The 26,916-nt window shown below is 42.8% G+C and overlaps 1 protein-coding gene across 8 annotated transcripts in view; it reads left to right on the top strand.

The window, feature by feature from the left end:
• The window catches only part of PHLDB2 (pleckstrin homology like domain family B member 2), a 194,876-nt gene that overhangs the window by 135,096 nt on the left and 32,864 nt on the right, over positions 1 to 26,916 (top strand). For 3 of the 8 annotated variants that reach the window (XM_033941092.1, XM_033941094.1, XM_033941093.1), the window contains 6 exons: positions 5,936 to 6,064; positions 16,409 to 16,564; positions 17,927 to 18,037; positions 18,587 to 18,676; positions 24,067 to 24,210; positions 25,017 to 25,178. In XM_033941092.1, the coding sequence (XP_033796983.1) occupies positions 5,936 to 6,064; positions 16,409 to 16,564; positions 17,927 to 18,037; positions 18,587 to 18,676; positions 24,067 to 24,210; positions 25,017 to 25,178 (792 nt within the window). The remainder of the gene's footprint in view (positions 1 to 5,935; positions 6,065 to 16,408; positions 16,565 to 17,926; positions 18,038 to 18,586; positions 18,677 to 24,066; positions 24,211 to 25,016; positions 25,179 to 26,916) is intronic. The other 5 variants (XM_033941095.1, XM_033941096.1, XM_033941097.1 and 2 more) reach the window with 5 other exon arrangements.

Genomic DNA, 26,916 nt, shown 5'->3' with positions numbered 1-26,916 from the left:
CCCCATTTTGTAGCTGAACATCGGGTTCTTTTTCCCTACATGCATGACCTTGCATTTCTCTACGTTAAAACTCATTTGCCACTTTTTTGCCCAGCCTTCCAGTCTCGTTAGGTCTCTTTGCAGGTCTTCACAGTCTTCCGTGTTTCTAACCCTGCTGCAGAGTTTGGTGTCATCGGCAAATTTGATAACCTCACATTTTGTCCCCGCCTCCAGATCGTTGATAAATATATTGAACAGTAGAGGTCCCAGCACCGACCCCTGTGGAACTCCGCTCGTGACCCATTGCCAGTCTGAGTATTGGCCTTTCACTCCAACCCTCTGTTTCCTGCCTGCCAACCAGTGTTTGATCCATCGGTAGATATCCCCTTGCACCCCATGGTTCCACAGCTTTTTAAGTAGCCGCTCGTGAGGTACCTTGTCGAAGGCTTTTTGGAAGTCAAGGTAAATGATGTCTATGGATTCCCCCTTATCCATCTGGTTGTTTATTCCCTCAAAGAAGTGCAGCAAGTTCGTGAGGCATGACCTTCCCTTGCAGAAGCCATGCTGACTCGCCTTCAGTTGTCCATTGTTTTCTATGTGTTCACAGATTTTGTCCTTTACCATTGCTTCCATCATCTTCCCTGGAACTGAGGTCAAGCTTACAGGCCTATAGTTTCCCGGGTCACCCCTTGATCCCTTCTTAAAGATGGGTGTGACATTTGCTATTTTCCAGTCCTCTGGGATCTCCCCTGTCTTTAGGGAGAGGTTGCATATTTGGCGAAATGTCTCTGCTATTTCGTTTCTCAGTTCTTTTAGTACCCTTGGGTGGATGCCGTCCGGGCCTGGTGATTTGTCGCTCTTCAGTCTGTCTATCTGTCTGAGGACATCCTCTTTGCTTACCTCTAGTTGTACCAGCCTTTCATCGTGTTCTCCGTTTATAATTACCTCGGGTTCCGGAATATTGGATGTGTCCTCTCTGGTGAAGACTGACGAGAAGAATTCGTTTAACCTGTCAGCTATCTCTTTTTCCTCTATTATCGCTCCTTTCCTGTCTCCGTCGTCCAGTGGTCCCACTTCCTCTCTGGCTGGCTGTTTCCCTTTCACATACCTGAAGAAGGGTTTGAAGTTTCTTGCTTCTCCTGCCAATTTTTCCTCATATTCTCTCTTTGCTTTCCTGACCTCTTGATGACATTGTTTCTGGTGTCTTTTGTGCTCTACCTGGTTTTCCTTTGTTGGTTCCTTTTTGCATTTTTTGAAGGATGATTTCTTGTCGCTTATCGCCTTTTTAACTGCAGTTGTTATCCATGCTGGGTTTCTAGATCGATTTTTTTTGCACCCTTTCCTAAACCTTGGGACACACAGGTCTTGTGCCCCGAGCACTGTGCCTTTAAGCAGTGTCCAGGCTTCCTTTACGGTCTTCACCTTCCCATCTAGTCTGTCTATCCACAGTAACCATTATCAGAATGGGAGGGGAACCACAGGTGCTCTGACAACCCACTAATTTTCCATATTTTCCTCCCTCTCCTACAGCTGTGACACATATTGTTTTAGAGGTCTGTAGGGGTCCTGTTTAAAATGTCTTTTGTGCAGTTCTTCTAGGGCTACTGCCACCCCTATTGAGAGGCCAGCTATATTAATAATTTTGAGGTTTTCAGTGACATTTACGTGAGTTCAGGATAAATTATTATGACAGTACTTTAGCCTCAAACTCAATAAAGATGCTTAAATATTTAGCTCTTTGCGCAATGGGCCTCCACACCCACAATTTTGTGGATGGGTGGACAAGCCAAACTTAATTGAAATAAGCATAAAATGTGAGAAACTTGTGTGTCTTTGATAGCATTGGGGTCCTTTCTCTAAGGTGTGCTAATGGATTTAGCAAGCGCTAATTAGTGTGCACTATGGGATATATGGCATTTAATCACACTTGGAATATTGTGTTCAGTTTTGGAGACCGTATCTGGCGAAGGACATAAAAAGACTTGAAGCGGTCAAGAGGAGGGCGACGAAAATGATAGGAAGTTTGCACCAAAAGACGTATGAGGAGAGACTGGAAGCCCTGAATATGTATACCCTAGAGCAGGGGAGTCAATATTGGCTGAAATCTAAAACATAGGCTAAGTCGCGGGCCAAATTTTTTATTAAGATACTTAGGGGTCCTTTTATTAAGGTATGCTAACCAATTTAGCACACACTAAATGCGCACTTTAATAAAAGGAACCCTTAGTCTTAGTAGAATTATAGGGTTACAATCTCTCCAACCCCATGCCAGCTCTGTGATGTAAATAAAAAAAACTTTTCCTCTCTCTTTTAGGTCCTAGTTCATGCTTGCTGTCTAACACCAGCTCTGGCAGGATGCACATTTAAAATCTGACATATTGTAATCACAAAACAGAAAATAAAATTATTTGTTCTACCTTTTGTTATCTGGTCATTATTCAAATCATGCTGGTCCCAGGCTATTACTACTACTATTTATTATTTCTATAGCGCTGAAAGGTGTACGCTGTGCTGTACATTTTAACATACAATAGATAGTCCCTGCTCAGAAGAGCTTACAATCTAATTTAGACAGGACATTTCAGGGTTGGGGAGATAATGGTAGAGGAAATGATAAATTGTGTATAGGTATCTGACAGCAGTGAGTGGGAGTTAAAGAGTTGAAAGCAGTTTCAAAAAATGGGCTTTTTAGCTTGGATTTGAATACTGCTAGGGATGGAGCACGACGTGTTGATTCAGGCTGCCTGTTCTAGGCATATGGTGCCGCAAGAAAGAAGGGACGGAGTCTGGAGTTGGCAGTGGAAGAGAAGGGTACAGATAAGAGGGGCTTGCCCGATGAATGGAGAATACGGAGAGGAGCATAGAGGGAGATAAGTGAAGAGAGATATTGGCGGGGCTTCAGAGTGAATGCACGTGTAAGTCAGCAAGAAGAGTTTAAACTGTATTCGGAAATGGATGGGGAGCCAATGAAGTGACTTGAGGAGAGGGGTAATGTGAGAATAGCAGCTCATGGAATATGAGTCGTGCAGCAGAATTTTGAATGGATTGAAGAGGTGAGAGATGGGTACGCGGGAGGCACAAGAGAAGTAAGTTGCAGTAGTCTAAGCGCGAGGTGATGAGAGCATGGACATGGGTTTCGGTAGTGTGTTCAGAGAGAAGAGGATGGATTTTGGTAATATTCTAGAGGAGGAAGCAACAGGATTTGGCGATTTGTTGTCTTCTGATAACTCGCTTGCCAGGGTCTCCTTTTTTCTTCTTTCTTCGTGCTAACCATCCATCTCTGTCCTCCCCTTCTGTTTCCCTTCCCTCCAGAGGTCTGGTATCTTTCCTTTTGGCCCGAGATTTGGCCCTCTGTTCCTTCCCTCCCTCCATCCCGGCATCCCGGTCTCACATGAAAGCAGCCTACAGAGGATCGCCGGTCAGCTGTAGCAATCCTAGCAGGCTGCCGTAGCTTCAGCAGCACGTTCCCTCTGCCGCGGTCCCGCCCCTCCTCTGACGTATGGGACCATGGCAGTGGGAACGTGCTGCAGTTCAGAAAAAAATAGCTGTGTCTTGAACAGAGTTTGTCATATTCACACTGCCTTTAAAGTTAAACTCTGTTCAAGACACAGCATTTGTATCCCCTGAAGAAGCTAATATGTGAAATGGGTCCCTGTTGGGCCATGAGATACGTGCTGATTTATTATTTATATTCACTCATTGCACTAATGCTGAGTTAGATCAGTTCTATGAAGTTTTTCTTTTGTGCCTATGAAAGATATTGAGTCCGCATATGAGATGTTGCGATATATGCTGTTATAGCTGTTCACCTCTGGACCTTCATTTTTAGGTAGATCTGTTTTGTCCGATTTTGCTTTGCAAGTTTTTGATCTCTTGTTGTGTTTAACTTTAGGCATGACCATTTACACCAACTGAAACATGGTGTAAAACCCTGCACTTAAATTAGGTGTGGAACCCTCCTTATTCTATAACTGTGCACGTAAATTACAGGAGCACCCATGATCCTCCCGTGGTCACACCCCCATTTCGGAACCACACACAAAATTTATGCGCAGATCCTCACCTAAAAATACAGATATAAATTTTGATTCCAATTAGTGCTAATAATTGCTTGGTTAAGATCCCAATTACTGACGTTAATTGACTCATTATTTAATTAAATTGTGTGTGCAAATTGGGAGCACGCCTAATTCGTGCACACAAATTTTTATAGAATTAGGTTGTAAACACAGTTATACAGGGGAAATGTAAAACATACTGCCAAGTGGGATGTGCATTCGTTAGCACACATTCAGTTCATTACCATGTCTTTAAAACATTTTCCCTTCTCCTTTACAGAACCGCGCTAGCATTTTTAGTGCTGGCTACCACAGTAACAGCTCTGATGCTCATAGAATTCCTATGAGCGTCGGAGCCATCGTATTTCCCCGAAAATAAGACAGTGTCTTATATTCATTTGGGGCCCAAAAAAGGCACTAGGTCTTATTTTCGGGTAGGGCTTATTTTTTTTAATGTACATGATCATCTCTCCCTTCCTCTCCTTCACCCCAATTCTTCCTCGTTACTTTCCCCCACATGTGCAACATTTTGCCTCCTCTCTGCAGCATCTTTCTATCCCTCCCATCCCCCTGTAAAGAAGAATCTTTGCCCAGTTTCTATCCTTCCCTCCCATCCCTCGTGCAGCAGAACCCTTGAGCACCTGCCGCCGCATCCGAACCCCCGCTGACCCTCCATCTTTCCCTCCCAACCAATCTCCGCCGAACGCGACCATAAATACTTTGCTGCAGAGGAGCCTCGGGTCAGTAGCACTCATAGGCTGTTTCGCAGCCTTCTCACTGGGGCTTTCTGTGTACTGATGACATCATCAGTACACAGAAGGCCCCAGTGAGAAGAACGTGAAACAGCCAGTGAGTGCTGCTGGCCCGACACTCCTCTGTATCAAGGTATTTATGGTCGCAGTCAGCAGGGATCGGTTGGGAGGAAAGGATGGAGGGTCAGCGTGGGTTCAGCAGTTCGGTTGAGTGGCAGGGGCAAGGCGGGGGGAAGCACGGCTGCCTACGACTAGGGCTTATTTTCGGGGGTAGAGCTCATATTAAGACCTACCCCAAAAATCATGCTAGGGCTTATTTTCTGGGTAGGGCTTATTTTCGGGGAAACACGGTATTACCGCCACAGCTGGTGCTAAAAACACTAGCGCGGCTTTGTAAAGGAGGGGATTAGTATGTGCAAAATTGATTTAATATGTGTTAATCTAAGAATTAATACAGTTCATCCTTGGAGCAATGGATTATATGGGGGAAGCAGTGTCCATTGGTCTGAAAATCCAATGTTCCCAATGTTTTTTATTTCCATATTGTCTTTGTTTATATTTTAATTTGTAATCTTTATTTTAAAAAATTCTGTTATTTTTTCGGTTTTTGTCCGTTGTTCCCAATATTGATTGCTTTGATCTTTGTTGCTCTGTGGATGAACTGTACTCATACAATTGATTTATGCATGTTAAAATGTTCTAATGTACGTTCAGTTTTTGTTCAAGTAGCAAATGTCTGAAATGAACCAAAGGCCCAAAATTCGCAAAATGTTGAAAATATGAAAACAAATCTTTTTTTTTTTTTTTTTTTGGCTTGTGCTCATTTCTAACAGCAGAAGAGAAGTTCACTAAATTTTTAACCTTGTTCATCAAAAGCATGTGAAGAAAAGAGCTACAATTTTCTGCAGATCTTGAAAGGGCTGCTTTTTTTTTTAATGGAAGCTTGCACAGTTTTTAATCTTCACTACTTTGTGCATATGGGCATGAATCCAATGAATTAAAACCGCTTTGCTTTGTTTCTGGATTTGTCGCTTTTCAGCGTCTGTGTATGATCTGCTCATGAGACCATGTCAGGATTCATCACTAATGTTGTGTTCCATCTAACCACCGCTAACTGGGTCATTCATTTTCTGGTTCATACTTTAGGAGAAATTAAAGCTTGATGCTGAGAGGGAAAAGCTAGAAAGACTGCAGGAGCTTTACTCTGAGCAGAAGACCCAGCTTGATAATTGCCCTGAGTCCATGAGGGAACAGTTACAGCAACAGCTGAACAGGGTCAGTAGCAAGCTTGAAGAATTCACCAATTTCTCCTTTGACTTTAATATGGTTGCCATGTTAGTCCAATTGGAAGATAACTTAATATATGTCGTAATTAGCTTTTGGGAGCTGACATTCCCTTTCATTAGATTGAAATAAAATGAGCAGATATGGGTTTATAGATTGGCCTAGGCTGAAAGAATTATGTGAGGGTTTTGCCATTCCATCAATCACATCTCTCATTTTTTCCAAGACATCAGATAGTTTAGGTTGGCCATTTTTTTAAAAAAACGCATGAAAACAGCATATTAATCACATTCAGCTCAATAAAACCCTATCTAAAGATGGTTAGGCAATGGATGGGTTACCTGAGGCATGGGGAGAATGGGGTAAAGGGCCTTCTTTACTGAAGCTTTCTTTCTGGGGATAGAAGGAAGCTTAGTAAATCATGTCCAGAGTGACTTGTCCAAGCTCGCAACAAGTGCAGAAACAGGACTGGAACACTGGTCTTCCCAGCACCCTGCCCTTTGCTCTAACCACCACGCTAGTCCTGTCATTTGCTATAACAGGCTCCAGGAAGTCATGTTCATGGTCATTAACATCTTTGATCTTGATAGTAATTACTTGCATGTGCCACTAAAGGATTTTCCATTCATGTCTTTCTTGTACTCATGTCCACTGCAGGATGTACATGGTTTGACGCTAGCATTTCATACAAACTGACAGTCTGCTGTGTGCTTTGGCTTATGTAAAAGTTGCAGCATTTTCATAGAATTCAGCACCTGCTTATCAGAATTTGACAGTGGCAGAAGCAGTGGCTCGCCCAGATCCTTTATGCACTCACCCACCCACAATTTTGGTTCTGCATCAGGAGGAGGCAAACATGATGGGAGGAGAAGGGGAGGCTGGAGCAAGCTTGTGGGAGAAGGGATGGAAGAATCAGAAATGGAGGAGAGAAGAGGTGGGGTTATGTGCCTAGGGGGGGAGGGGGGGAAGCTGAAGAGGGTGTATAGGAAGAGGCTTTGGGGATAGATAGAATTGGAGGTCTTATTGGGAGTTAGAAAATGAGAACAGAGGAGGGGCATCTGCGAGGGCAGAGAGTGTGATGGTGGGTAGGGAGAGAGAGAACAGTGGAACAGAGAGTGGGGTGGGAGCAGAGAGAATTAAGAATATCTTCTTCTTATATGGCAGCCTGATCCTTTGCAATAAACTGCAAGATTACCGCTAGAGGTAATGGGTACTATTTTGAACCTAGGCCTGGCAAGAACAGGATCAAATGGAGATTGCTGTATTCTCACTAGATTACCAGGGATCTGATAAGAGCCAGATAAGGACATTAGCAGGTTGTGAAATTTGGGGGAGGTCTTAATAGGGGGATCCTTTTGAGAGAGTATCACATGGTGGTTGTGCTGATGTCAGTGGGGAGTAGGGTATCTGGAGGGGGATTGGCCTTGTCCATTACATTTGTCCCTCCCAGCAGGCACTAATGCATTCCTTGGGTATACATTTTTCATTTTTCCTCCCTAAATCGCACCCTCTCCATGCCTTGCTCTCTGAATGTGGTGAGAATCACCTTGTGTAAATATAAGCCTTTTAAAATTACTAGTTAAAAGCTGCTACATACACATGTGGATACTTCTGAAATGAGGACCAAAGTCATTCTGGTGTGAGGGCATACATTAAAATAGTGCCTGCCTCAGATCAGCCAGCTCCATTATGAAATACAGCAATAGAGTAGACATCCCGGATGGTGTGAATAACATGAAGAAAGACGTAGCAAAGCTTGAAGAATGGGTTAAAATTTGGCAGATAAAATTTAATGCTAAGAAATGCAAGGTCATGCATTTGGGCTGCAAAAACTCAAAGGAACAGTACAGTTTAGGGGGTGAAGAACTTAAGTGCACAACAGAAGAGCGGGACTTGGGTGTGATTGTATGTGATGATCTTAAGGTGCCCAAACAGGTTGAAAAGGTGACAGCGAAAGCTAGAAGGATGCTAGGGTGCATAGGAAAAGGATATGACCAGTAGGAAAAGGGAGGTATTGATGCTCCTTTCAAACCTCATTTAGAATATTGTGTACAATTCTGGAGACCACATCTTCAAAAAGATATTTAAAGAATGGAGTCGGTCCAGAGGAAGGCTACTAAAATGGTGCGTGGTCTTCATCATAAGGCGCATGGGGACAGACTTAAGGATCTCAATATGTATACTTTGGAGGAAAGGTGGGAAAGGGGAGATATGATAGAGATGTTTTAAATACCTACATGGCGTAAATGTGCACGAGTCGGGTCCCTTTCATTTGAAAGGAAGCTCTGGAATGAGAGGGCATTGGATGAAGTTTAGAAGATGATAGGCTCAGGAGTAATCTAAGGAAATACTTTTTTACAGATGCGTGGAACAGTCTCCTGGAAGAGGTGGTGGAGATAGAGACTGTGTCTGAATTCAAGAAAGCATGAGATAGGCAAGTGGGATCTTATAGAGAGGAAGAGATAATGGTTACTGCAGATGGGCAGACTGGGTGGGCCATTTGACTTTTATCTGCCATCATGTTTCTGTTGTGGGGGCAGGTTTAACTGGAGATTCCACGAAGAACCATGGATGAGGTAACAGGAAGCAATGAGGATAATGCCCAGGGGACTTTAAGACCTGGGGTTTTTTGGTAAAGGAGCTTCCACATTAGCTATTTATTTGAATCCAAACAACATGAACACTTAGGTTTTTTTCTTTTCTTTTTTTGTTTTCAAAATGAAATGAAAGCACATCATATGCTACTACATGAAAGCCTGTATGTACTTTTGGTTTCCTTGTTTTCAAGTGGGGCAATCCACTTGGGTGACTACTTATTTATCCAGGGAAATCACTTTGAAACACATCAGAACAGAAAGACAGAAACTTATTCTATGTTCTATCAGATTGGATGCAGAGCCAGTGCAAGAGTTAATCTAGACAAACCTGCAGCTTTGCCACTCAGGTTCCCTGCCCTTTTCCCTTGTGATTCTGGATCTAAGCAGTTTACAATCACTAATAGATAAAATAGTACGTTAAAAGAAAAGTACATCAGATAAAACTAGGACAGTAACAATCAATCAGAACACACAGATCCTCAGTGTCATAGGACAGCCTAGCCACTAGGAGAAACCTATCTACTGTATCTGGAAAGATAAAAGAAATTAGCCTTAAGATAGGCTTTAAACTTAGTAAAAGATTGTTCGTTATGATTATACTTGTAATTGAGCAGGTCGTTCCACAATTTGGATGATACAAAGTAGAACACCTATGGCCATATTCTATAAATGGTGACCTAATTGCAGCCACCTAGCAATGCCTAAATTCAGGATCCATGCCAAACTTTTTTTTTTTTTTTTTTTTTTAATTGGCTTAATCAGTGTGGTAATTGACCATGCTGGTTTTCAGCCAATCAAAAAAAAATAAAAATTAAGCAATTTAAGAGTTTGGCGCCGAACTCTTAGGACGCCTAGCAACATCTAAGTAGAGGCACCATCCAACACCTAGGGGTGCCTAACGATGCCTATGTTAAAAAGTACAACTACAAATCTTGAAGGAAGTCACTCCATTAAGGTCAAAAATGAATTCAACCCAGATTTAATTTATTTGCATATCTAGTAGAACTCTGTTCAGAGACATGAAGGCTGAAAACTCCGCCTCACCACCCAATCATCACAGTGTTCAATGCAATTTCTAACCAGTACTCATGGCAGGGCTGTGGAGTCGGAGTCGAGGAGTCGGAGGAAATTTCGGGTATCTGGAGTCGGAGTCAGAAGTACAAAAAACTGAGAAGTCGGAGTCGGAACATTTATCTACCGACTCCATTTTTGAACTTGGCATACCAATCACGAGCGATTCTTTCAGCTATAGCACCCACTATATACACAGCACAAATGTTGCGAGCAGCTTCTGCGGCCTTAGAACCTTGATTAAAAGCAAGAAGAAGGTGGTGTCGAAAATGCTCATTTCTCTCAACTTGACATTCCATTTTAACGATCTGAAAATTAACCAGTGCTGTGGAGTCGAGGAGTCGGAGGAAATTTCGGGTACCTGGAGTCGGAGTCGGAGTCTGAAGTACAAAAAACTGAGGAGTCGGAGTCGGAACATTTATCTACTGACTCCACAGCCCTGACTCGTGGTAGTTCATTATGTTATCACTAGCTACTCGAGCTATAAAGTAACGTCTCTTTTTCAATAACTTGAAATATATTGAAAATACTGAGACTTAACTTAGACTATTTACTGGTTCTGACGTGCCACGTTTCGGTACTGCTTCAGGGAACCAATATTAAGTTTAAACTGGAGGTGAAGTCTCTGAAACAAAAAATAAAAATATTTTGCTACTATTAATTTTTATTTAACAAACGTTTAAAATCTCGCTGCTATTATTCTATTACAAACTATGCATGGCTAAATATAAAGGAAGGGACTAACCAATGACTTTAAACACGATTGCAAATTCGCCAACCAAATTTTCTTCTTCTTACTATTCCGGCGATGAACTAAATGCCGGTTAGACTGTTATGGCATGGTTATGGGTGGAGAATAGGCATGATTGATTTAAGCATTGTTAGGCATCTGACATAGGTGCCATCAAATTAGGTGAGTAATAAGCTGATCTAATGGAACTGTGCCTAAGTCCGCTTAGGCGCCACTAGGTATGATTCTATAAACTGCATCATTTTTTTTGATTGACAACTGCGACGAGTGGCGCCACTCAGTGCCATTTATAGAATCTGGCGCTTAATGCCTAGTAGACTCAAGATGAGGTTGTCCTGAGCAGTAGAGTACCAGTTGGTTAGCACTCAACAACCACAGGTTATGAGAAGGTGCGTAAGGAATAGTTAAGTCTGAACGATAAGGAGGACTACCCAAGTAATGTGCTTTATGTGTCGGCAAGAGAATCTTGAAGTGGATCCAAAGCTGTGTAGGAGGCCAATGCAGATGAACAAAAAGGAAAGAGAGATGGTTTTTCTAGCCTTACAATCCCTATGCCAACATTTCCCTTTCCAGAACAATCCTGCACAAAATAGGCATCCTACTTTGTTTTGCATATAAAGATGGTTTAAAGAAGCCGTTTATAGAAACATGATGGCAATTAAAGGCCAAATGGCCAATCCAGTCTGCCCATTCACAGCATCCACTATCTCCTCCTCTCCCTAAGAGATCCTATATGCCTGTCCCACACTTTCTTGAATTCAGACAGTCTTTGTCTCCACCACCTCTATCGGGAGACTATTCCACACATCTACCACCCTTTCAGAAAAAGTACAGTATTTTTCACTCCATAAGACGCACCTAACCATAAGACGCACCTACCTGTAGAAGAGGAAAAAACAAGAAAAAAAAATTCTGAACCAAATGGTGTGCCCTTTACCCTGTTCCCCCCCCCCTAGGGGTCTAGTAGTAGGCTGGGACAGGGTACAGGTCACGTCTAGTGGTGGGCACAAATAGTGGCAGCCAGCCCCCAGCAAGTGCCAAGCCAGACAGCCCCAAGGCAGCCAGCCAACCCACCCCCCAAGCCAGCCAGCCAACACCAAGCCAGCCAGCCAGTACCAAGCCAGTCAGCTTCCAGCCCCCAGCCAGTGCTAAGCCAACCAGCCAACCCGACCCCAAGCCAACCCACCCCCCAGCCAGTGCCAAGCCAACCAACTCACCCCCCAAGCCAGCCAGCCCTAAGGCAGCCAGCCAACCAGCCAAACCACCCCCAAGCCAGCCAACCCCCAGCCAATCCCAAGCCAGCCAGCCCCAAGGCAACCAGCTAACCCACCCCAGGCCAGCCAGCCCCCAACCAACCCCAAGCCAGCCAGCCAGTCCCAAGCCAGCCAGCCAGCCCAAATGCAAAGGCAGGCAGGCACCCCCCCCCTTCCCCGATACCTTTTTTTTCCATTCCAGTGGTCCAGTGCGCTTTCCGCGCTCCTGCCTCGGTTCCCCTGCTCTCTTCCGACAGCGGTGCACAAGGCAAGCGCACGCTTTTTGCGTGCCTGCTTGGTCCCACACTGCACTCCAATGGCTGCCTGTCAATTCTCATCCCATAAGAACTGACAGGCACATTTATGCCACATAGGTATTTAAATGTCTCTATCATATCTCTTCTTTCCTGCCTATCCTCCAAAGTGTACATATTGAGATCTTTAAGGCATACGTCTTATGACAAAGACCACTGACCATTAGTAGACTTCCACTGGACTGACTCCATTCTGTTTACCGTATATACTTGAATATAAACTGATCCAAATATAAACATAAGAATATAAGCAGTGCCTCCGCCGGGTCAGACCATAGGTCCATCCTGCCCGGCAGTCCGCTCCCGCGGCGGCCCAAACAGGTCACGACTTGTCTGAATCACCAGAAGGGGCTCCCTTGCCACCTTGGTTTCTCATTGAAGTCCTATCTTCCCATCGAAGTCCTAACCCTCCGGTCTTGCACATGCACGACCTGGTTGGGTTTCTATACTTATTACCTGGTTAGCTTTCTATACTTGTGTTACATCCCAGCTCCTCCCTCAGTATCCCACGATCCCTTTATCCCTCAGGAATCCGTCCAATCCCTGTTTGAATCCCTGTATCGTACTCTGCCTGATCACTTCCTCCGGTAGCGCATTCCAAGTGTCCACGACCCTTTGGGTGAAAAAAAACTTCCTTGCATTTGTTTTGAACCTATCTCCCTTCAGTTTCTCCGAATGCCCCCTCGTACTTGTCCCCTTCAGTCTGAAGAATCTGTCCCTATCCACCCTCTCTATGCCCCTCATGATCTTGAAGGTCCCTATCATATTTCCCCTGAGCCTTTTCTCCCAAAAAAGGAGGGACAAAGGTTGACTCGAATATAAACCAAGGTTAGAAATCTAGGTAGGTGAGCGTCATTTGTCAGGGATCATGCCATTAGTAATCACTAATTTTTCAGTTGGGGCTGTTTCAAGTCCAAAAAAGGTGAAGGAGAGCTGACAAATATTTTCCTACTTGGTGCCTCAACACCAACCAAAGTTTCTGGACTTCTGTCTCCACCAGAACATTTGAGCTCAGTCACATATGCAGAAAACAAAAAAAACCAAACAAACCCAAAATCTACCTTTTCAAATACAAGCCCACATATTAAAAGTACTACTGTACACAAACGAAACCCTAATATGCCAGACTCTGAACACAGTTCACCACAAAAGAAATAGAAAGAAATGCATTTTTTTCCTGAACAGTCCAAAATATAAAAATGGATATAAATTTTCAAAATTGACATATTTCAATCACTAAATTGAAAATAAAACATTTTTCCTACCTTATCTGGCGATTTTTATTTTTCAGGTCATCTTGTTCCATCTGTGCTCTTAATGCTGTTTCCAAGGCCTCATCGGGTGGGGTGATTTTAAGATCAAATGGGATCAACACGTGGGCTCACTTCAAAGAGGAACTAAGAGGGGAGGGTTATTTGAGTGGGCAGACTTGTTGGGCCGTAGGCCCTTTTCTGCCGTCATATTCTATGTTTCTATGTAAGGAAAAAAGCACCATCATTGAAAGGTGGCTCGAATATAAACAGAGACCCCCAATGTGGGGCCATTTTTTGACCCAAAAATCTCTGTTTATATTTGAGTATATGTGGTATATCTTTTTGAAGGTGTGGTCTCCAGAATTGTACACAGTATTCTAAATGAGGTCTCAACAGAGTCTTATACAGGGGCATCAATATCTCCTTTTTCCTACTGGCCTTACCTCTCCCTATGCACACTAGGATCCTAGCTTTTGCTGATGCCTTTATAAACTGTTTATAAAAGTTTATAAGTGGGCTGTTTGAAAATGAACAATGATGTATGGTCCTAGCAATTATTCATAAATCCAGTCTGTCTCTCAGAAATATATGCAAGTGAAGAAATAGACCTCAGAATAGGAGCTTAAATTCATGCAACAACTGTATTCAGTGTATCTTCATTTAATCATTGGTTAGAAAAAAACTCCACCAAGCAAAAAGAGTAAGAATATCAAAAATATGCACAAAAAATCCCAAAATAAATTGCAGGGACCAAAATGGTAAGAAAAGCGTCAGTAATAAGTGCTGTTATTTGGTGTTAATTGTATTTCTGTATGCACTTGTGTATATTTTAAAATGAATAAAGATTTATTAAAAAAGAAAAGCATAGAGATGAAAGGTGGAAATCAAGTCTGATAAATCGTCCAATATTACTGTATCCATTACTACATCACTTGCCACTCCAGTCAAAAGCTTAAGACTTCATAAATTCCCAACAGATTTACTCCTCTCCCTGTTTCACATAGTAGCTGCATCAGGGGAGAAGAGCCATCACCCTTCTTTTACTTAGCTTTCAAACTGCAGAGGCCACATGTATTGTATTGTGTTGTGCTTTTTTTATAAGGCAATATATTTATTTTTTGATTTTCTGGGGTTGGAGCTGCTTATTCCTCTTATTTAGTGGGCTATTTGAAAATGACCCACCCTCCCTCATGCTTCTCTGAGTTTTTATTGCTCTTTGCTGCCCTCCCATCCCCCAAGAAGCTGCCAGCCTAATCAACCACCTAATTTTCCTAAAAGTTAAGCCTGCCCTGACTGGATAGAAAAATTATTTTTTTCCATCTACCCTTATTTACTATGGTATTGTGTAGACATGCCATGGATCCTATCCTCTTTCTCCAGTCTTGGTCAGCACGCCATGCTTAAGGGGGAGATCTTGGGGACTTAGGGGACATCTGTGATCTTCAGTAACTGAAGAGCTTCATTCCGAAACGTGCTAAGTACATTTTTTTTCAAAAACAAGTTTATACCGAAAACAGACTGCCCTTATAGATAGCCAAAGGATATGTGAAATTTGCACTAAAAGGCTTTTTTTTTTTGGGGGGGGGAAGGTATATGATATTCAGTGGGAAAAAAATCTTCTTTTGTTTACTAGACTTATTGTAAATAATCCAGAAAACTACTTTCCACACTTAATAAGTTTTGGAACAAAACCCTTCAATTCAGGTAGAGGCTACGTATTCTTGTCTTGACGGCCATTATTTTTCTGATTCTCTACCTGTGCCACCGTTCTATATAACCGACCCAAATCTTTTATGCATGTTCATTAGGGATATTTTGAAAAGCTGGCCTGTTGATAATTGGGAGTGAAGACCAAAGGCTAGAGCATCATAAATTCCTCTGAAGCCTGGTAGACATGAAGGATATGTGGTTTTTTTCATCATTTCATAATACGTAATGGGGTCCTTTTACTGAAGTGCATTAGATTTTGCTGCCACAGTTGCTCCTTACCCCCCCAACCCCCCCCCAAAAAAAAAAAAAACAACAACAACAACAAAAAACAACCAACCTGTCACATGGACATTTATACTTGTGGAAATCTACTTAAATCATAATAACAGATCATAAAAGTGGAGATCTGTTAAGGCTTGAGAGCAAATTTCAAAGCCATTCCCACATGTGAAACTGTTTTACATGGAAACATGCTATTTGAAAATTGCTCATGCTGTGTACTAGTACAAGGATTTGTTCTTTTATTCATACCGACTAAGGTGTTCTGGATGATAAATAGCACACAGTTTGTATTTTCAAAAGAACAAACATTGTTTTGATTAGTGAATGCAGATGTTTGAGGATACTACTTCCTTGGGCAGTACGTGAAAGTGTACACTTCATTTGTCTTGGAAACATGGTATAAATGTGGCTGGTAAAGCATATTTGTAAACTTTAGTTATGTGGACTGTGTGAAAATCGCTCTGTATGGCGACACCAGGAAGTACTTCTTCACTGAAAGAGTGGTGGACAGCTGGAATAAGCTTCCAGTACAGGTGGTTGAGGCCAGCAGCGTGCCAGTTTTTAAGAACAGTTGGGATGCTCATGTCGGATCTCTACGAGGGAAAAGGTCATCAGAGAGCGATTAACTAGGGGGGTGGGTCAATGGAGTGGGCAGACTTGATGGGCCTTGGCCCTTTTCTGCCGTCACTTTCTATGTTTCTATGTTTATGTTTCTATGGGAATTAGTCCATATGGTATCAATATGTAAGCACCATTAAACACTCTTTTCCAGTCCCAGTCCATGCTTTGAGAGTTTAAGCACAGTGAAAGTCAAAATCGGACTATCTGGTTGCCCAGATTGGTCTTTCCTAATAACTAAAGTTTCAATTCGTTGCCAGCCTCTGTCCACATAAAAGGTTGAATTGAACCCAACAGGAATAACTACTACCCCTCTCTCTTTGTTGAAGTTTGCAGAAAAGCAAACTTTTTGCACCATAAACATTTTTGAAAAGCTATGTTACCCTAATGGTTTTAAACTACGTACATGGTAGACTGTATCTTTTGATATGAACACAACCATTTACCCGCCCCTCTCTGATGTGTGCTGGTTTGTATCCCATGAAGGATGCTGAGCTCTTGGAGGTGGAGAGTAAAATGTTCGAAGACTTGGAGTTCCAGCAGCTCGAGCATGAAAGCCGAATGGATGAGGAGAAGGAGACCCTGACGCAGCAGCTCTTGCGTGAAGTGGCTGAGTACCAGCGCTCATCTGTCACCAGGAAGGTACATATGCTGCCCTTATGTCAAGGCTTCTGCCTTTGTAAAGAAAAGATCTATTGTTTCACCAGAATTGATTAACAGTCCCTTTGTGAGGAAATGCTTGCTTTGATCTATCAACTTGTTAATGATTTCTAGGAAACAATTTTATTTTCACTAGCTACAACTTTGGTCTTTTTTGTCAGTTTTAAAATGAATAAAGAATTTATAAAAAAATAAAAATAGATAATCCTAATAAATATGCATGAGAAAGATTTGATACAGTAGAGGTAGTGGAAATGGAAATCTTTCATGCATATTCATTAGGGATTTCTCAAAAACCTGTTGGTGGCCCTTAAGGACTGAGGCCCAGATGCACTAAAGCCAACAATCGTTGATCATTGCTAACCCTGTTTTAACAGCTTTAGTGATGGATCACATTTGCTGACCCGTCACAGAAAATGGCTCACCGCCTGGTTTTCTGCACGATCGCTCATTCTCCGATCCGACCATGCAGATTAGCTGATTAATATTAAAATGTGATGTAAACTAGTAGAGTGATTGATGATCTAGCATGGCTTCCTGATACACTAAAAAAGTGATCACTTCTAGCAATCAAAAAAAAAAAGTGACTGGTCAAGACCAGTCACTTCCCTGTCTAACCCTTTTCTGTTTTTTTTTAATGGGCACAGATGCTGTGCATATTACACATGCACAATATCTGCCCCATTAGAAAAAAAAGCACCACCTCTCCGCACCAGCGAAAACAGCAGAAGGAATGCCTACTTCCTCCTGCCGACCCCCACCTCCCCTGCACAAAGAAAAATGGCAGAAGGGATGCCCACTCCCTCCTGCCATGGCAATTCCCCCCTCCCCCCCGTGGTAGCAAAACGGCAGGAGGGATGCCTATTCCCTCCTGCCACCAAAGGCCCACTCCCGCATCAGGTGCCCCCCAAACATCACCTACCCTCACCCCTTCCCCCCCCAAAAAAGGCAGAAGGAATGCCCATTCCCTCCTGCCACCAAAGGTCCCCTAAAATCCTACCCCCATAGACTACTGAAGTATCTTGATGCCAGTATATGCGTAATAATCAAGTCAGAATTCATTTGTCTGGTACCCCAGGAGTTCAAGCAATAAGTGTCTGCACTCCCTGCTAAGAAAACAGTATGTTGGCAAACGTATGTATGCATGAAGAAATGATGCCAGCACCCCACTAATGTGTTAAAAGAAGGGGGTTGCAGGTGGCTCTGCTAGACTCAGAGCTGCATCAAAGCTGGCAGTGCCAGTACAAAGGGTTTTAATATCTGGGTATTTATGAATGTTAATATAAAATGCAGAACAGCTTGGCTTCCCAGCTCCAACTAACACATAATATGCTTTGCTTTCAGGAAAAGATTGCTGCCTTGAAGAAGCAGACCAGTCAGCTTGTCCAGCAAGCCCAGCGGGAGCAGGATCATTTCTTAAAGGAGAAAAACAATCTGGTTTTAATGCTGCATAGGGTAAGGCCCTGAGTGTGTTCCTTCTGATTGAGGGTCCCGAGAACTCCTCCTCTATCTCTTCTACTCTGACTCAAACCCCAAATCTATTCTAAAGCTTCTTTTAAAAAAAACCCAAAAAAACCCACCCTTTTTGTGATTACATCTATCAAATTTTGTTGGTGTTTAAAAATTATTTAACTTTGTCTCAGTTGTGGTTTTCTGATATGTGGGTCAATATTTAAACTCTGCAGTCAGCATTTGTTGAAACACTGGATGCACATTCAAATTATTCACAGATGCGTAGCACTGCTGGTTGGATAGTGAGTGGTGCTGAATATTCAAACCGCTATCCAGAGAGCTCACTATATAAATGAGCCCTGTGCCGATGTTTGTTTATTTTTGTTTATAGACCGCACTTCGCTTTAACATCAGTACAGTTTATAAAATAGTAGGAAAGAGTCCTGTAAGCTTGTGTCAAACCCCAGCATCTTGTGTAGCTGTGCCAGAACTCTTTTGTGTTTTATACAAACGAATGTCATTTTAGAAAATATTTTTTTATGTTGCTGACAGGAGAAGGAAAATCTCTGTCATCTGGAGAAGAAATACACCAGTCTTACAGGAGGGAAAGGATTTCCTGTGAATCCCAGCAGCCTGAAAGAGGTAACTTAGGTTATGTTGTGCTGTCCTGTCCCTTAAAATAATTTCATTTCCCTGAGCCACACTTACAATTGAGCGAGAGTTCATTCCATGATTAGCACATCATACTGATGCAGTAATGAACTGTAAGTGGTACATGAAGTGGAAATCCCCATTTCTTGACTTTATGATAGCACATTCCATTTGCAATAAATCTCTTGCATTTCTTCAGAAGAAATTTTAGGGACTGGAAATGTGAATACAACAATATTTCAAAGCTCATTGAGCAAGAACCTAGGATGAAGCTCACAGCCTGATACTAGGGGGGGGTCCCCCTTCTCGAATTCTGTCAAACTTTAGGAAGAACATCTTTTTAAAGGCAAAGTGAAGACAAACTATATGCATGTATGAATGAAAACATATTTTATTTCTCTACAGACAGGATTTATGCGGCAGTTATTAACATGGGGGTCTCATTGCATATAATGGGACTGTGGTAAAATAACTTGATTTAACTGTGACCCACATCATCCCCCCCCCCCTTATTGTGCTCTGAGGTACCCTTCAGACTGATATTTAAACTAAACTTTGCGGTCAGCATTTGTGTTAATGCCCACTTGGCTGTTACAATTGTGCATATTTATTCAGAGCCTCTACCTGGATAGTGGTCAGTGCTGAATGTGCCTGTGGAGGAGATAGCGCCAGAACTATCCAAATGCAGTGACATTCAGACCAACTTTGGGATAAATTGCTCATTTCTATGTAACCAGATAGTTATCGCTGCTACCCAGATAACTTAGGGCTCCTTTTACAAAGGTGCGCTTGTGATTTTAGCGCACGCTACCTGAAAAACTACCGCCTGCTCAAGAGGAGGCGGCAGCGGCTAGCGCGCGGCATTTTAGTGCACCCTATTCCATGCGTTAAGGCCCTAACGCACTTTGTAAAAGGAGCCCTTAGTGCCAGATAATTTAGCACCATCTTGGTACTTTCAGGCTGAGGTGGTCGGTAAGGTATTGCTGAAAACACACAAGTAGTGCCTTTTTAGGGGAAACTATCCGGATGAATGCTTCTGTTATCTGGATAATGCAAACTGACTTGTAGTTCGAGATTTCCCAAGCATCCAGTGGTAGATTTGTATGCACAGGACTATTTTTGTGACTATTTACTAAATTTGTGTCTAGAGTACAAGTTTGAGAGTGCAAATTACAGAAGTCAGTTGCACACGTAATTTAATAATCAGTTGCTAATTAAACTTTGACTTGCATATTTGCTGTATCTGATAGTAGATGAGTGCTCTCTATTTTGTTCTCTTTGACATTATTTTGTGCACCTCTGAGAGGTCCAAGAGACTGGTTACAGCATCACTTAACAGAATGTAGCACCGTTCCTCAGCCAGAAAAAGGTTGTAGACAGGGCTGTGTCACTACATTTTCTGCAGGACCATCTAAGCACATATTACCCACCTAACACCTAGGCATTTTCCAATAAAAAATATAAAACATTTAAACAAACAATTCCTCAATAAACTATATAGCTATAATAATAGCAGCTAGCAACTCTTTCCTGTGCCTTTAACAAAATACAGTGGTACCTCAGTTTACGAGTGCACCGGTTTGCGAGTGTTTTGCAAGACGAGCAAAACATTCGCAAAATCGGCACCTCAAAAACCGAGCACGCTTCAATTTGCGAGCACCCCCCTCCCGTGAACCGGCACTCTCCCCCCCGCGATTCAGCACCCCCCGCCGCCATTGGGCACCCCCCCGCCGCCATTGGGCACCCTCCCACTGCGACCTGAGGTCCCCCCCACCCACCCGAACCCTCTTCTTACTTTAGTGTAGCCTCCGCACCGGCACCAGCATGTCCCGTGCGCATGCTCAAGGCCTGAGAGTTCACGTTCTCTTGAGAGAACGTGAACTCTCAGGCCTTGAGCATGCGCACATGCTCAAGGCCCAGCACAGGAGGCAGATCTTCGGGCACCGGCACCAATGCACAGGACATGCTGGTGCCGGTGCCGGTGCCGGTGCGGAGGCTACACTAAAGTAAGAAGAAGGTTCAGTTGGGTTGGGGGGACCTCAGGTCGTGGCGGGGGGGTGCCCGATGGTGGCGGGGGGGTGCCGGATCACGGGGGGAGGGTGCCGGTTCGCAGGGGGGCCTTCGTGGGGCAGCAATGCTGGTTCTCGTGGGGGGGGGGGTAGCAGCGATGCTGGCCTCGAGGGGGGGGGAGGGGGGTGGGAACATATCAAAGAGAGTTTCCATTATTTCCTATGGGGAAACTCTCTTTGATAAACAAGCATTTTGGATTACGAGCATGCTCCTGGAACAGATTATGCTCGTAATCCAAGGTACTACTGTAGTTCATAACTGAGAAAAAAAATGTATTTATTTGTATGTGTTTGTACCATTTTTCTGACTACAATCATTCAAAATGGTTTGCACACCAAATAAAATACAGAAAGAGCAGAGCAATGCAAAAATTTGAACAGCATCTACTATAATAAAACGGTAAGCCGCGCATGCGCACTTCCTATGTGTGCTCTGCTTTTCCATGAGCTGTAGCGACCCATAGGAAGTGCGCATGCGCAGCTTACGGTTCTGTTTTTCGGTCTGGCCTGCTCCCTGCCGTATTGCATTTTTTAGTTGAAAGACGCAGCGTGTCTCCTCTCACGATCCCCGCCTGCGTCGGACTTCCGACGCAGGTGGGGATCATGAGAGGAGCCACCGCTGCGTCTTTCAACTAAAAAAAAAAATACGGCAAGGCGAGCAGGCCAGACCAGACCGAAGCTCAAGACCGCGGGAAGGGAAGGGGGGGCCGACAAAGAAGAGGACTCCAGCCGTGAGGAGCCGAACGGAGCAGCCAGATCGCAGCAGGCCAGAACGCGGGGGAGGGGCCGAACGGAGTAGGCAAGATCGCGGTAAGAGAAGGAAAGGGGTGGGGGAAATGCTGCAACTGCTGCACAGGGACCTGGAGGGGAAGACAAATACCGCTGCTGCTGCACAGGGAAGTCGGGGGGGGGGAAGGGAAATGCTGTTGCAGGGAAGTGGGGTGGAAATAATACTGCACAGGGAAATGGAGGGAAAGAATGAACGACAGACAACAGGAGGGAGGGAGACAGACAGAAAGGAAGAAAGACACAGGGGCAGGGAGAGGGACAGAAAGACAGACAGAAAAAGGGAGTCATGGAGAGAGAGAGAGAGACATCGGGAGAGAGAGAGAGAGACAGAAAGAAAGAAAGACAGACAGACATATATTCTAGCACCCGTTAATGTAATGGGCTTAAAGACTAGTCATAAATAATATAATAAAGTTAACAACAAACCTACCCTCCCCCCCACCCCCTTTACGAAGCTCAATTAGGCTTTTTTATTGCAGGACACAGAGGTATTAGCTCCAATGCTCATAGGAATTAAGAAACATAAGAATTGCCGCTGCTAGGTCAGACCAGCGGTCCATCATGCCCAGCAGTCCGCTCACGCGGTGGCCCTCTGGTCAAAGACTAGTGCCCTAACTGAGACTAGCCCTACCTACGTATGTTCCAGTTCAGCAGGAACTTGTCTAACTTTGTCTTGAATCCCTGGAGTGTGTTTTCCCCTATGACAGACTCCGGAAGAGAGTTCCAGTTTTCTACCACTCTCTGGGTGAAGAAGAACTTCTTTACGTTCGTACGGAATCTATCCCCTTTCAACTTTAGAGAGTGCCCTCTCATTCTCCCTACCTTGGAGAGGGTGAATAACCTGTCCTTATCTACTAAGTCTATTCCCTTCAGTATTTTGAATGTTTCGATCATATCTCCTCTCAATCTCCTCTGCTCTAGGGAGAAGAGGCCCAGTTTCTCTAATCTTTCGCTGTATGGCAAGTCCTCCAGCCCCCTAACCATCTTAGTCGCTCTTCTCTGGACCCTTTCGAGTAGTACCGTGTCCTTCTTCATGAGTGTTAGAGCTAATACCACTGCAGCTAGAGATAAAGCCTTAAAAGGACCCCTAAAAAACCTCCCCCTTCAGTAAGTAGAGAAGCTATCAATGTGGGCTACTGTTGTCGGTTTATTTTAGCACAGAATCCCATTGCATAAAATGGAACCCTGTGGTAAAATAATCTGACTTAATAGTAACCCATGTTGCTAACTTCTTCCCTAATGGTCTTGGCTGTATTACATATTTTCAGCATACTTGACCTGGTTACTTCTCTGTTCTCATTAACTAGTTGGTAGATGACGTCTGCAGCAGGATGTGCTAATTAATTATTATTAAAAAAGTGATATCTACAGGGCCAGATTTATGCTGCTTATGGCCTCTAAGCTGTAACATTTAAGAAGCTCCCCTCAATAGATTTTTAATAGATGATATATATAAATATTTTACATTTGTCATTTTCAGTATTTACAATTTTTTTTTTTTTTTTATTTTTTTTTTTATAAAGCATGAGCCGCCTTGTAATATGTGGCCCTAAGTTGTATGTGTCTATCTTATACATAAATCAAAATAGTGCACGGGATATCACATTCGCCTGATAATCATACATGGCATTAGAGGCCTTAGAACTAGACTGGGAGATCCTTTAAAGCCTGCATAAATCTCTTTTCCAGACAGAGTATTTCCATCCTGTTAAAGGTTTCAGGCGGGCTGCATACCATAATAGCCTGCCTTTCAGTTTCCATGGATCTTCATTAGCAGCAGGCAGGATATGCACACAGATGCCAGGCCTCAAGAAGAAGATGGAGCTGTGGTGCCATCTTGTGACAACAGTCTAGGCTGCAGGCAGCTCTGTACTCTAAATTTACATAATGCTCCCATGTCACTTAGGTTTGGTTAAATTTGATTGTTTATACAGTATGCTCCCTACTGGGATCCCATTTAATGTGGCCAGTTCTTGCTCAGAATTAGGAGACTATGATCTTAGTGTGGATCTAGTTTCTTCAATGTGGTTTTCAGGTTTTCTCCACCTCACCCCCCCCCCCCCAATCTTTTTCTTCACTGAAGAAGCAACAACTGTGAGTATATCGCAGGTTCTTTTGGAAAAATAGAGATATAAATTTGTAATGAGGAAGTGTCCCTGTGCAGGTTATCAGATTTCTATTTACCGTAATCTGTGCATTGTTAACAATTAATTGTGCTCTTTTCAAGTATATCGTAATTTCCTTTACAAATCTCGGTGGTCCTGCTCTTGTATAAGACCATTTAAAATGTACACAGAATGATTGAAGGGTGTTTCTTCCAGCTTATGTTAAATTTTAGCTGTTTTAACATTTGCCTTCTAAATTTCAGATTGCACTGCTTAATGAAACTTCAATTAATACCCACAGATATTGGGCTGTAATCACCCTGAACTAACACTTTCTGGGCTGAAGATGTTAATTCACTTGCATGACATTTCAATCACTCTTCTTTCTCTGTGCTAACATCTGCATTCCTCCTTTTAGGGCTATATCAGTGTATGTGACATTAATGAGCTGTGTGACAGCCCCAAGAATGTTTCCCCTTCCACCCAGGTCCCTTCTGATGCAGGTGCTGCACCCACTGAGCCTGCCACATCTACACCACTGAGCCACTCCCAAAACAAAGAGGTTTGTCCATGTGACTTTTTTAACACCTTTTTCACCACAGTATGTGATGCCACAGGGCACAATACCAAGGATGAGTATGGTTTATAGTCAAGGACAAACGTGCTCAGAGAACAGTTTCTGAATGAAAAGTGAGTAGAAGTGATTTACATTTTATTGGTCAGGCTGTCCAATGTTTTTGACCTTCATCTCGGGTGGACCTTTATCAGTGGTTGTGATCAATGAAATGTGAATATTGTTTGGGGGTTTTTTTGGACATGCATTTGAGTTTCTGCCTCTGCTCTTTGGGTTACTTAAGAGTAGTCCTTATTAAAATCAACTTTAGATATCTGTGTATCTGTTATAATATGTTTTAAAGGTTTATTTGGACACACAGTAGAAAAACATAGATAAGGCATATATATCATTTCATTTAGGAACGAACCTTGATTATTTCTATAATTCATATCCTTTGGGTGTACACATCGAAATGAGTTCTGTCTCAGAAATATTTGGGCCAACATGACCGCTTTCATGCTTTTTTGACGTTGTACTATGATGTTTCATTTTCTACTATTATCAAATTAATTTTGCATGTGAATTGATTTTCTGCAAAAGCTTCCTTTGATCTGTGTTCTTACGGGTTAGTTCAGGGTACACCTTGCTGCATCTGTTTCCTTAATGTTCTGACCAATCGACTTATAGAGTAGTTTTGGGTGGTTGTTTGACCAGTTAAAATGGACATTTTCCTACACTGTGCATCATCTGTGTGGTTTCTAACGTGTGGACTAGTAGAAAATTTTGGTGTATGTTCTCTTTTTCCTTTTAAGTCTTTGGGCTCTTCCCTCTGTTCTGGCTGTGTGTCCCCTCATGCTCTTTCTCTTCCTCCGATCCACTGGTCCGAGGTCATGGTTGCCTGTATACCTCCTCCTCCTACTTTACCGGACACTCCTCCACCTCTTCCAGTAAAGAAACACCGCAGGCAGAGACAGGTAACCTACATCTCACAGAGTTTGAAAACTTATGCACCATACTTGTGTCAGTGAAAAAAAACCTGCATGATGGCATGGTATACATTCTTTTCATTCATCTTGAATGTTTTCCAAGAAAGTAGGTAGGTCTAGCACAACTGGCAGCAGAATTTGTAGGCATGGATAGATGCAAAGAAACTATAAATTTACTTATAAAATACTGAATAATTTGAAAAATATTTTTTTAACCCATAGTACGGTATGCTTTTTTAATACAAGGAAACAGAATATGTATAATAACAAAATTAAGCGAAATTAGTGGAGACCCTTAATGAGTGTTCAAAGTGCCAAAAATCCTTAGATTGTCATGAATAACATAGAACAACTCTCAAATTATGAATAATACATAATTCTTTTATAAAACAGTCTAAAAGATAAGTGCTTACACACAGTTTTATCACAATGCCAGATTGCTGATGGTTGCCTGCTCTTTATTTAAAATTTGAGAGAAATTGATATTTGACATTAAAATTATTGATGAATATAGGTATTTAAAAACAAACATATTAAAAAAAGATTAAGGGCTCCTTTTATCAAGCTGCGGTAGGTGGTTAACGCTCGGAATACCGCGCGTTCAACCGCCAGCCGTGCTAGTCGCTAACGCCTCCATTGACGAGGCGTTAGTTTTTTGTTGTGCCGCGGGGGTTAGCGCGTGATGAAATGTCCGACGTGCACCCTGTAGCGCACCTTGATAAAAGGATCCCTAAATTAATTAAAAAAATCATAATAGAGGTTTTGACCTATGATGATACCCTAATCCAAAATTGGAGTCCTTCTATTGATCGGATCCCAAGGGTTGTTTGAGGTCGTTTTCTTCTGTTTTATAGAAGAATTATGCATTATTCATAATTTGAGAGTGTTCTATGTTATTCATAATAACAAAATTAAAACATAATCCTGCTGATATTCAAGATGAGTCTGATGGTGCCAACCCATTAACTCGCTTATTGGCAGCTCTTTGGTCATTATCATCAGCAGTTAACCAGCTATCTTCACTAAAAATGACCAGTTAGTGCCAGAGTGCAAGCCAGCTATGCAGGGCGTACCAAAGTTGGGGGGTGGAGTCCTTTTAACTCCTAATATTAAGAGCCAACAGGCCAGTGTTAGCGCATAAGTAATACCGCATAAATGTGCTAATGAATGGCCAGTCAGCTCTACTACTACTATTAATTATTTCTAGAGTACTACCTGACATACGCAGCACTACACAGTCACAAAGGAGACAGTCCCTGCTCGAATGAGCTTACAATCTAAATAATCAAGACAGACAAACAGGATGCCAGGGTAGGAGTTACAGTTAGAGGGGATGGTTAAACTGCTGGCTAGGGTGGTGAGCAGAGGAGAGGAGAGTTATGAGTTGAAGGCTGTCTCAAAAATGTGGGTTGTCGGCCTATGTTTGAACAAAGGAAGGGGCGTGGCGGGTGGGCTCAGGTAGTTTGTTCCAGACATACGGGGTGGCAAGATGAAAGGAAAGAAGTCTGGAATTGGAAGTGGAGGAGAAGGGTACAGATAAAACCAATTTGTCTGAGGAATGGCATTCTCAGGGAGGTGTGTAAGAAGAAACAAGAGAGATACTGAGGGGCTGCAGAATGAACACACTTGTAGGCTATTAATAAGAGTTTGAACTCCATAGTCCAGTATCTTTGTACTACTCTCTCCCTCCCCTCGGTGGAATCTGATGCTTTTTATTTGTTATCAT

This window comes from Geotrypetes seraphini, chromosome 4 (genome assembly GCF_902459505.1).
Source record: "Geotrypetes seraphini chromosome 4, aGeoSer1.1, whole genome shotgun sequence".
Taxonomy (NCBI): domain Eukaryota; kingdom Metazoa; phylum Chordata; class Amphibia; order Gymnophiona; family Dermophiidae; genus Geotrypetes; species Geotrypetes seraphini.
Note: the sequence above shows the minus strand (reverse complement) of the source record. Positions and strands in the feature narration are given on the sequence as shown.